The sequence below is a fragment of the Phocoena phocoena genome, chromosome 3 (assembly GCF_963924675.1).
Source record: "Phocoena phocoena chromosome 3, mPhoPho1.1, whole genome shotgun sequence".
Lineage (NCBI taxonomy): Eukaryota > Metazoa > Chordata > Mammalia > Artiodactyla > Phocoenidae > Phocoena > Phocoena phocoena.
The window spans coordinates 77,417,742-77,430,446 of NC_089221.1; the positions used below are offsets into that span (position 1 = coordinate 77,417,742).

General features: G+C 33.1%; 1 protein-coding gene across 1 annotated transcript in view; it reads right to left on the minus strand.

The window, feature by feature from the left end:
• Positions 1–12,705, minus strand: part of SKIC3 (SKI3 subunit of superkiller complex) — a 76,936-nt gene that overhangs the window by 13,265 nt on the left and 50,966 nt on the right. Inside the window, exons 30-35 of the mRNA XM_065875030.1 lie at positions 10,513–10,734; positions 9,376–9,448; positions 8,453–8,506; positions 8,118–8,229; positions 4,693–4,821; positions 1,316–1,458 (exon numbers count right to left, since the gene is read on the minus strand). Of these exons, the coding sequence (XP_065731102.1) occupies positions 1,316–1,458; positions 4,693–4,821; positions 8,118–8,229; positions 8,453–8,506; positions 9,376–9,448; positions 10,513–10,734 (733 nt within the window). The remainder of the gene's footprint in view (positions 1–1,315; positions 1,459–4,692; positions 4,822–8,117; positions 8,230–8,452; positions 8,507–9,375; positions 9,449–10,512; positions 10,735–12,705) is intronic.

A 12,705-nucleotide genomic window follows, 5' to 3' on the forward strand; every position in this document is an offset into this window, starting at 1 on the left:
GTATTGTGTGTGTGTGTGTGTGTGTATATATATATATATATATATATATATATATATATATATATATATACACACACACAATGTGTATGTTGTATATGTGTATATGTGCGTGTATATATTATATATGTATATACATATATACATACAAGAAGAAGTTAAAGAGATTCTCTAAACAAGTCCTTCCACTATTGTTTTAAACATTTCTTTCTTTATTGCTTGTCTCTCAATGACATAATTCTTTATTTTCTATTATTAGGTCATAGTCCTAAATGTCCTTATTTCTGAAATGTGACTGCTTTCTTCTAAGTAAGAGACTGGGACATTAAAATGACAAGGAAAGGTTCATAAAAGTATCCTTTATTCTGTCAGAGGGAGCACGAAGCAACTGTCAATTTATGCTTACTAAACATTCACTGTATTATACTAAACTGTCCTGAACCTAGATGGAATTTCTTAAATAAAAGAGAAAATGTATTATTCTGATTTTCAGAGAATTCAAGGACCAAAGGGATCTTCAAAGATCCATTCTTCTCTCTCTGTAAAATTTATATTGATCTTTCAAAAAAGATTTCTAGAAAGACACCACCTTCTCCCTGGTAAGCATTTATGAAAACAGATGTTTTCAGGAAAAAATGATGTTTAAAACTCCCCTTATTCATTAAATTATTTTTGAGTTGGTTTACGAAACTGATTTGTTCATTCAATAAATATTTACTGAGACCCTACTATGGGTTAGGCAAGGTGTAAGAATTTATTCACACAGCCTACAATCCAGGTAGGTAAAAACTGACTACTCAATAGTTCCCGTCACCCACTTAACAATCCCCACAGTCATTCTACATTGTTCAGAACTTTGGAAAAATGTAGGGATACTGGAAAACATAGCATTCTGAAGAGAGTAACTAGAAATCAAAGGAAAATACTGCTTCCATAATGGTGCCAAAAAAAAAAAAAATGATTAAAACCTTGAGTCTTAAGAGTCAGAAAAATGTGAGCTCAAACAGGAACTCCATCAATTTCTACCTGTGAACTTCTGTGCAAATTACTTACCCTCTTTAAGCCTTAGTTTTCTCACTTGTAAAAATGGGGATAATAATAAATACCTATGTCATAGGACTGTTGTGAAGGTCAAATACAAAGTACTAAATGTATTAACTAGCTTACAGTAAGTACTCAGTTAATATTGGGTATTATTATCATCATCATCACCACCACCACCACCAAATGCTCTTTAAATAATGCGCATTCTATTTTTGAAGTTATTTTCCAAGTAGGATAAGAATCCATGAAACTCAACTCAATTCCATAACAATACCTTTGTGCAGAGGGCTTCAGCTTCAGCTATTCTTCTTGTGTCTATTAGACCAGTGACAGCTTGGGAGAGAGACCACTTTTCAAGAGATTGGTTGTAATTTTCAAAGAATTCTTTGTCTTTATTTAAAAAAAAAGTCAATGTTACTTTTTTCTGTAATTTATAATGTGTTCTCAGAGAAGTAATCAGTTGTTAAGAAGTATTAAAATTAAATTACCATGCATATACAACTTTTACACATACCACTGGAATACCATAGACTATCTCAACATGAGACAGGTTTCTGCAAAGTTGCATAGCAGGAACATTTACAGCTGAATAACTTAAGACTTTATATACTTGTGACTTACATTAAAAAACATCACTATCTTCAGTAAAACTGAAAATACTTCATTGAAAAAAAGTAAAGATTTGTTGCAATATAATTGACTTATGATAAACTGCACATATCCACATATGCAAGCTGTAAATCTGATGACTTTTGACATAAGAATATATCTGTGAATCATCACTACTATCAAGATAATACACATACCCATCATCATGAAAAGTTTCCTCCTACTACTTTGTAATCACTTCTGTCTCCAACCCATCTCTCCTCCTTTCCTCTGTCCCCAATCACTAATCATTTTCACTCACAATAGATCAGTTTGCATTACCTAAAATTTCATATAAATGGAATCATAAAATATAAACTCTGGCATCTTTCATAGCAGCTAACGTGGTAAATTACATTCATTTTCAAATATTAAAGCAACCTTGCATTCCTAGAATAAACCTCACTTGATCATTAAGTATTACTCTCTTTTTTATGTGTTACTGGATTTGAATTGCTAAAGTTTTGTTATAAATTTCTACATCTGTAGTTCTGTAGTTTTCTTGTAATGTCTTTGTCTGGTTTTGGTATCTGCATAATGCTGATCTCATAGAAGAAGTCAGGAAATGTTACCACCTTTTCAATTTTCTGGAAGAGTTTGTATAGAATTGGTATTATTTCTTACTTAAATGTTTGGTAGAATCCATCTGGTCCTGTAGTTTTCTTTCTAAGACGATTTTTAACTATAAATTCTGTGTCTTTAATAGATATAAAGCTATTCAGTTTATTTCTTCTTAAGTGAGCTCTGTATCTTTTAAGGAATTTATCCATTGTATCTACATCGCCAAATTTAACGGCATAAAGTTCTTCTTAAGATTCTCTTATGAGCCTTTTAATAGCTATAGTGTTGTACCTTCTTTCAATCCTGACAATGGTACTCTCTGTTTTTTTCCTGATGCCTGGCTAGGTTTATCAATTTCATTGATCTTCTCAAAGAACTAGATTTTGCTTTTGTTGATTTTCTGTTTTCTATTTCATTGATCTCTACTCTATTTTCTTCTGCTTACTTTGGATTTAATTTCCCCTTCCTTTTTCTAATTTCTCAAGGCACAGCTGAGATCATCGATTTGAGGCCCTTCTTATTTTCTAATGTGGATATATAATGCTAATATTTTCATATAAGCAGTGTTTTAGGAGTATTATATAATTTTATATGTTGTTTTTTCATTTTCATGAAGTTCAAAATATTTTCTAATTTCCCTTCTGCCATATTCTTTGACCTGGATTATTCAGAAGTATGTTATTAAGTTTTCAAATATTTGAGAATTTTCCAGATTTTTTGGTTATTGATTTTTAAATTAATTCCATTGTATTAAGGTAACATACTTTGTATGATTTGAATCCTTTTAAATTTACTTAGACCTGTTTTATGGCTCATAATATGATATATATGGGTAAATAGTCTGTGTACACTTGACAAAAATATGCATTCTGTTGTTGTTAGGAGAACTGTTCTATAAGTTCTAACTAGGTCAAGTTAGTTGATAGTGTTTTTAATTATATCTTTACTAATTTTCTGTCCAGTTGTTCTATCAATTATCAAGAGTGTTGAATCTCTATAATTATGAATTTATCTATCTCTCCTTTGAGTTCTATAAGTTTGTTTCATGTATTTTTCCATAATTTTTCATTTTTTCTACCTATTTTATTGGGAAATACAACACAGATTTTATGTGTTTTGAAGCTTTGCTACTGGGTGCCTAAATTGTCCTCTTGATGAATTGATTCCAATGTGAAATGACCCTCCTTATCACTGGAAACATTCTTTGCTCTGAAATCTTAATTTGTAGGAAATTAATGTGGCCACTCCAGCTTTCTTTTGATTAGTATTGGCATGGTATATCTTTTTCCATTCTTTTACTTTTTAGGTCATTTTTGTCTTTTTATTTGCATCTTTTTAAAATTGATGTATAGCTGATTTACAATGTTTCAGGTGTACAGCAAAGTGATTCAGTTATACATATACATAAATATATACATATAGATTCCTTTTTAGATTCTTTTCCATTATAAGTTATTACAAGATACTGAATGTAGTTCCCTGTGCTATAGAGTAGGTCCTTGCTGTTCTTCTATCTTATATATAGTACTGTGAGGTTATTTTGGTCTTTAAATATAGATTTATATTTTGTTTATGTTTCTTTTAAGCAGTATATAGTTAGCTCTTGCTTTTTTATCGTCTGTCAATCTGTGCCTTTTAACTGGGGTATTTAGACCATTATACTTAACTTGATTATTGATATGGTTGGGTTTAACTCTATTGTGTTGTTTTCTCTTTATTCTATGTTCCCTTTTCCTCCTTTTTGTATTATATAATTCCATTTTTTCTTTGCTGTCTACTTTAAGGTTTAGAGTATTCATCTTTAACGTGTCACAGTCTACCTTTAAGTACAGTTGACCCTCTGTATCTATGGATGTGGAACCCATGGATATGCAGAGTCAACTATTACTACATCATTTTATGTAAGGGAGTCGTGCATCGGTAGATTTTGGGATCTGAGGAGGGTCATGAAACAAATCCCCCACAAATCCTTACAGATGACTGTAATATTATACCACTTCACTTACAGTATAAAAACTTTACAACAAAATACTTCCATTTTCCCCTCCTGGCCTCTGTGCTATTGTCATATGTGCATTAAACAGTAAATTACATGTTAAAGAGATTTCTATCGTGTGTCACTTGTGGATCTGTTTCTATTGATTGATTCTTCTCATTATGGGAGGTATTTTCCTGCTTATTTGCATGCCTATTAAGTTTTAACTGGATACCAGACATTGTGAATTTTACCTTGCTGAATGCTGGATATTTCTGTATTCCTGTAATGTTCTTGAGCTTTGTTCTGTATGCAGGTAAACTCCTTAAGCCTTGTTTTTAAGCTTTGTTAGATGAGAATATAATAGCCTTTCATGTAGGGCTAATTCTGCCTACTACCTTTTGGCAATATCCTTCTGAATTCTTTATCTTGAATATATCATGTATGAAATGCTTTTTTAAACTTACTTGAAGCAGAAACAGCAGATAACAGTGCCAAGTGTAAATCCATCCTCTTTGGCTGAGTGTTCTTCACTAGGGCCAGTTTATCGTCAGCATGACAAGCTGCCATTAGCCCAGCCCAGACAGCAGGATCACCTAAACACAGGAAATACAGTTAGGAGGCTGTCAATACCAACATGTTGCTGAAAAACTACCAAAAATGAAAGTAAGAGTTTACAAATACCAACAAATGAAATAAAATAGTATTTCCAGAAAAATTCCATTTTCTTAAAGAAAAACTAGTTCATAAGGCACATTACTATATTCATCCTTTAAGATTTGCCATTTTGGGGCTTCCCTGGTGGCGCAGTGGTTGACAGTCCGCCTGCCAATGCAGGGGACACGGGTTCGTCCCCGGTCTGGGAAGAGCCCACGTGCCTTGGAGCGGCTGGGCCCGTGAGCCATGGCCGCTGAGCCTGCGCGTCCGGAGCCTGTGCGTCCGGAGCCTGTGCTCCGCAATGGGAGAGGCCACAACAGTGAGAGGCCCGCGTACCGCAAAAAAAAAAAAAAAAAACAGATTTGCCATTTTTTCCAAACACATCAGAGGATAAAAAATATCCTATTTAACTCTTCTTCCATGCCTGGTTACGTGAGTTGCCTAGAGTACTACGCTGTTGTGGAAAGGTCAGTTATATTTACTTTCACTGAATACCAAGGGCAAGTCTCACAGAGACACTTGTGTTCATCACTGTCCCTATATTAAAGGCTCAGTCATAGGAAAAGGAAGATAACACAATTTCTCAGCTCTTAAGAAAAGTCTGAGACAAAGGAAAAGCTCAAGACAACTCCATTTTACCTATGTTCTAACAGCCAAGCATAAAAGTCACTTTATCATTCCAAGGAAGCAATTATGATTACACTGATGTATCCCTTCATCCATTTGATCTTTCCTTCCTTCCTTCACACCTTGATATAGCTTCAGGGGAAGAGGGAAAGCCCAATAGCAGTGGGTTGAGAAGGTAATAAAAGAGATTATGAGTATAGACTCCTCTTTTCAAGAAAGTTAATTGTGAAAAGAGAAAGCTGGATTGGGATTTGGAATTTAGGCTTTTTAATTTGCTTGGTCTTTTGTTTCACAAATCGTATTTTGCAGGTTAATATTTACATGGTTAATATTTTCAGTTCTATTACCCTTAAAAAAACAAATGGATAATTTTTAAATCCTACAAGGGTTCCAGTTAACAATACAGTCATTTAAACATACTTCTTAGCTCTAGTTTTTAATTTTTTTCTTACCTAACTGCCCCATTCAATATATATCTCCTATCAAATGGCTGAAATACATGTATTTCATTTATAGACAGTATTACTGCTAATTGTACAAGAATCATTAGAAATCTTATGTAGACCAAAAGTGTTTATAAAAAATTAAATACATACCTTGATATTATAAAATAATTTCTGCCCACATAATGCCTACCTTATTTTAAATATCATAAGACATAATCAAATCCAGAATAAGAAAATAGGGACCATTTCCTACAATTTATGGTGAGATCTGAATACTATATAATGAAAGGCAGATGACTGAATCTTAGATCTGGATTTTAGGTCTAACAATGCCACTAATTAACTGTGTAGCCGCTCTTCCTTTGGAACATATACTTCTACAAAATAAGGCATCTAAATCAGATGATGGCTCAGGTGCCCTCAGGTCTAAAATCCTATAATTCCAGTTGAAGTGGACTCAATTTTTGTGTTTGTAAGATTAAGTGAACAACTCATTTAAGGATCTTAGGGTATTCTATAGTTTAGATTTTGGGAGGGGGATGGACATTAGCTGGCAGCAATTTCTCTTGTCACAATTCAAAAGAATTGCTGTCTTCATGAACTCTTCTACAGATAACCAGCAACTCAAATTCCCTATGAAACAAAGTGATAATATAAATATTATACATATATATGTGTATACACATATATATATAATTTATACATATATGTATATACACATATATATAATTTATACTATATATATACTAGAAACCTAAAAAAAAGCTAATATGGTTTGCTAAAAATACCTTTTAATATCACAGAAGTACTAATCTAACAGACATTGGATTTCTTTCCATTCAATTCTAAATTCCTGGGATTATATTTAAATTTCTGAAAAGACTCCTTGGAGTACCATCTATCAAAATTGTACTTTGTCTAACTAAAGATCTACAAAGGTTAGATGTACAGCTATTACACATAACTACAATTACATTCACTTTCACTGGACTCCAAACAAGTCTCAAATAAGCACTCAGCTTCATCAGTAGTCAGTCCTTGTTTTAAGCTTCCTATATGACTCTGCTTCCTTGTTTATGAATTTCTCCAGATAATATGGGAAAATCAGAAAAAATGATTAGAGAAGATCTTAGCTGGGCAATCTCACCTTTCTAAAGTGTATGCCATGTACACAATCAGAGGCTAACATCTATCATTCTAGATCCACAGTAAGAATTCTTGATAGTAATTCTATATCTAATACTTGTTGGGGAACACTTTTAAAAATCAGAAACTTACCTAACATAGAACATAGATAAAACCAAATGTTTAGGATTTCTTTTTGTTCTAGTTCAAAAATGAAAGAAAGAATAAACAACAGGACATTGGTCTGTTTACTTGTTTTATAAAATAATCTCTGAAGTTTAGTTAGGATCCTTATCATTTATTGTGAAGACAGTACTGAACCTGTTCTTTGTATGCTTCCCCACAGTCCCTGGCCAAAAGCAATAGCATTCTGATCCAGCAAATGTTTGAAGTGCTCTGGGGGAATATACTGTTTAAAGCTATATTTCATGTTAAAAATAATATTATGTAAAAATATATCCCATAACCCTACTTTGTTAGACATTCCAGTCCTCTATAGCATTTCTCCAGCAGTGGTAACGGAAGCATGCTGATGCAGGTTATATGCAGTTCCTCAGTGCCTATTGTGACCAATGGCATACATACGACTCTGGTTAGAACTAAGAAATTAGTTCATGTGAGGCCAGCACCTTGGCAGTTCTAACAGTTACCATAGAAGACATATCTCCACTCTTCAAGAAGTTAACTACACATAAAAATAACTAAACATGTTTATTAAATAATTTAGTAGCTATAAATAAACCTCATTAAACCAGACTGATGGAAAACAGAAATAAAACCACTTTTTGAAAATATATAATGCAGAGTTTCGATAATGGTTAATGAAGTATCTTTATACAGATATTCCTTTGAGTCTGCTTCAATAACTGATTATCTCTTAAATATCAGTAGCTGAATGCAGTAATCAAATAATATGCAAGATCTTAAAATATTTTAAAATTCCCTTCTTATTTCATAAAAATACAAACTTTGCTTCTTTAACACAAATGCAAGATGGACAGAATCCTAAATAATGAAATGGATCACATTATATTCACCTGGAGAAAGGAGAGCTGCCTTCTGAATGGCTTTTAGTGCAGTATTTTTCTCACCATCTGCTGAACTGCTTCCCACAGCCAACTGATTTACTGCAGTGTATAGTAGTGCCTTCTACAAAGAGAAAGGAAGGGTGTTAATCAATTCTTTTTATAGCTCCCTGACTTTCAAAGTGACTAAAAGTAGTACTATATTGGATATTATGTGACCCCTAAGCCTAAGAAGAAAAATTATTCATCAATAATATTATTTAACAGTAAATAATATTATTTAACATTTCCAATGTTAAATAATAATAATATTATTTAACATTTCCTTTGAATTGGGGCAAACTAACCTTTCCATGATTTGAGTCCAGAATATGAGCCACATTTCCTGCTACCGCACCTCCCTATAATAGTAAACAAATTATTACTTACATAAATGCATAAACTTTCACAAAAAAGTAAAAATTCAGACTGATAAAATCTTTACATTAAGTCATTTGAAGGATTCACCTTTATCACATTTGTAACTTTTAAACTCCTTAAGTACCAACTTTAAAAAAGCAGTTTAATATTTTTATAAAAGAAAATCTTTTCTACTATGATCAGTTCAACTCTCCTCTTTTAAAATATCATTAAAGGTCCAAAAGTTACATGACTTTACAGTAGTAACAAACAAATATACAATTTTCTAACAATATACAAGATTGTGAAACGAAGACTGAAAGAAAAAAAAGAGAGACCACAAAACTTATTTTAAGATAAACTAACACAGTTTTACTCCATGAAAATTTAGCATTTTTAAAATGTCCACAGTTCCCAGTAAAATAAGTAACTACAGTTCAGAGCATCATGAACCTCACCACCACCACCTCAATATTCAACTCAGTACTAAAAGTAAGGAAAATATACGTAGCACGATAGTTTTCATAAAGTCGATCTGAAATCCTTAATTTAAAAAAATTCAATTAGACATTTTACCTGAAAAAGAAAGTGAATTATAAGAATAACATAACAATCTATACATGTTCAAAAAAGTCCACCTCCTTCTTTGTATCTTCCATAACACCCAGAGCAGTACAACAGTACATGGAAGAAACTCCGTGTACTACTTGTTGAATGACTAATGAAAAACTTCACTAAATAACAGAACTCCCTTGCTCTATTAGTTAATTATTTTCCAGAATGATAATGTTAATATTAATACTTTAAAATTATATTATATACCACATCGTAAGTTATTTTGTCTTTTGCTAGAATTTAGAACATTACTCACCTTTGCATTTCGTTGAGTATACTGAGCAACTACTCGGGACAACAAAGACCAAAGAGCAGGATCAGCTGGGTTACTATAATGATCATCAAAAGCAGAGGGCTTAGAGATGGTAGTTACTTTAATCACAAAGAGTACCCCCCAAAATCAACATTTTATTTAGTATCTAAGTTAAAAATCTTTTAGACATCTAAAACAAGTTCAAATTAATTCTCTACATGTGGTTAAAAGTGACTGAATTTTTAGAAACATACTTTATATCTCCTATATACACCTACAGTTTTTATTAAAATAAGAAAGAAAAATCAGCAATGTGATGATTACAGAGCCATGAGATCCAATTAGGAAAGGTTAAGGAAATTTTAATACATTGTGTTCAAAGAAAACACAGAGATGAGAACTGTGGAAGGAAAATAAACTACAGATGTAACACTTTACTGCTAAAAATAAATCTAATAAATAACTGCTGTTGCTAGTGATAACAGCTTTCTATTTTCCAAATTTTGAATATTAATGAATGTTTGAGTGGCCAAAAAATTCTTAAAACCATCAAACTGGACGGTATCAGATAACAAACTGACAATATCACAAACTTGAGAATTTTTAAGGGCTTTCATATTAAAACAAGATTTGGTTCAGAAGAATTTGGGGAAAATGTTTTGTGGCCAGTTACAGGTCCCGTATGAGTCCTCCATGTATAAACTGCCTTTACTCAGTATTTCTAATTTTTTTAAAAAGCTTAAAAATCTTTGTCAATTTGTCAAAAATTTTATCTTAAAATTTGCATTTATTGTATTATTAATGAAGTTTCAGATATTTTCTTGTATATTAACCATTTTTATTCCTTCATTTGTGAATAAACTTTTCATGTTCTTAAAAAAAAAAAAAAAAAACGAGATTTGGGGCTTAATCGGAAAGATTTTCTGTTCTCTCTTTACCAACTGAATTTTTTATTTAAATTATTATAGAGGTGAAATAACGTGGAGTCAGTTACCTGATCCTATGTACAGTTTCATAAAACCACAACTTGGTTTCCAAATATATATGCTTACCTCATTATATAGTCTTAATAAGGTCCAAACATCAAAGACAACTTCATCAAGTATAACTAGACCCCAAGTTCACAAGTACAGAATTTACCTGTGAACAGCTTTAGATGCTTGTCTCTGCACTGCCACAGTGCGACCTTGCAGGGCATAGATCGCTGAAGTAAGAAGGCACCTCTGATAATCATTGTCTTTCTGTTTGCAGTGCTTCAGTAACTCATTAAGTGCAGCTTTGGACAGTGTTGCATCCTGCATTGCCAATCCTAGAGCACACAGGACTTGAAGGCTTTCCTTGGTTGGTTCTTTTAAGATAGAGCTGTAAATATATTTTAAATTGCCTATTAGCCATGAGTACAATAGTCTGTAACTATTAGAACATACTTAACAGTTGGTAGAAAAAACAATTTACTTATAGATTCACCAAACTACAGTCTGGCTTTAAGATAACTATACAACTAAGTTCCATGGTTTCTAGGAACAGTAATTTCCCTGAATTTCTTTTTTTTTTTTTTTGGCTGTGTCAGGTCTTTAGTTGTGGCGCGCGGGCTCTGTAGTTTGCAGCACGCAGGCTCAGTAGCTGTGGCGCGTGGCTTAGTTGCCCCATGGCATGTGGGATCTTAGTTCCCCAACCAGGGATCAAACCCATGTCACCTGCATTGCGGGACGGATTCTTTACCACTGGACCACCAGGGAAGTCCCGTTTCCCTGAATTTCTGAAGCAGTTAAAAGTACCAATGGCCTTCGCAGTGCATCAATAGCCGAATTTCCTTTCTGGTCATTTTATCTACGTTTAGAAACAAATATACAGCACAGTCTCTTTGGGTCACAGTTCTAGGTAAATAATTAGAATAATTTCGCTAAAATATTTAGTTCCAATAAAATCCTAAAAGGTATGAATAATAAAGAAAAATCCTTAACCTAAGATCTGATTTTTATCATTCGCAAAAAGCTTTTGTCTTATTGTTCTGTGGTATTTGAAACAAGAGCAATATATAATAATTACAAAAACTGTCTATATCCACCATATTCCAAGTGAGCACATTTATAATTGAAGGAGAATTTAAATTTTGTATGTAAACATCCAGCTTTTTTCTTTTCCTTCTTCAGCTGTGAAATCTGATTTAGCCTTATGGAGGTAAAAGTCAATAATGTATAGGAATCCTTATTAATTAAAATGAAGAAAACCTGAGCTCTTTATAAACTTAACAGTACTTCTAATAATAATTATGAATGTTGTACTGTAACAAAACATAGGAACTTTGAAAATTTTGTTAAACAAAGTTCATTAAAATATAATATAAATAGCTGTAACATTATAAAATATCACATACCTACCACTTTCTATTATTTTGGGGGAGGGGACAACAAGCTGTTTAGAATTTGATTTTGACAAACAACTACAAAGTCATGAATTTTCATGGGCAGCTCTGGAGTAAACTTAAAGCATCCACAGTAACTCTTTTTATGATAAGGGTTAATAGATGGAGGCATCCAAATATGGAAGAATATCAATTAGTTATAGTCATTTCCGTCAATAAAAATAAACCACACCGTAAGTCGTAACTAAAAAAAAAAAAGCAAATAGTAAAATATAAATTCCAATACTAACAACAAAAGAAGAAATTCTAATTTGTGCCTTGGTTCAAAAGAGGACAAACCTATATACTCTAATATGTATTAATATACAAAATCTAGGGACTTCCCTGGTGGAACGGTGGTTAAGAATCCGCCTGCCAATGCAGAGGACACGGGTTCGAGCCCTGGTCCAGGAAGATCCCACATGCTGCAGAGCAACTAAGCCCGTGCACCACAACTACTGAGCCTGCACTCTAGAGCCCATGAGCCACAACTACTGAGCCAGCATGCCACAACTACTGAAGCCCACACACCTACAGCCTGTGCTCTGCAATAAGAGAAGCCACCACAAATGAGAAGCCTGTGCACCGCAACAAAGAGTAGCCCCTGCTCACCGCAACTAGAAAAAGCCCGCGCACAGCAACGAAGACCCAATGCAGCCAAAAAAAAAACCAAAAATCAAAATCTAAATTATTACTGAAATGACTACATCCCATTAAGCTAACACATGCTGAATGCACGGTACCTGCGTGTTGTCCTGTACCACGTGCTAGAATTTTACATGTAGTTATTTATATCAAAAATTCTATGATGCTGGTAACCAGATTTTTTCCCCTTATGTATTGAACTTATTCACACTCCGCCTAAGCACCAAGGACACTGCTTTGTTCCCAACATAAGAATGCCAAACAAGATGAATAAAGAACAGGTA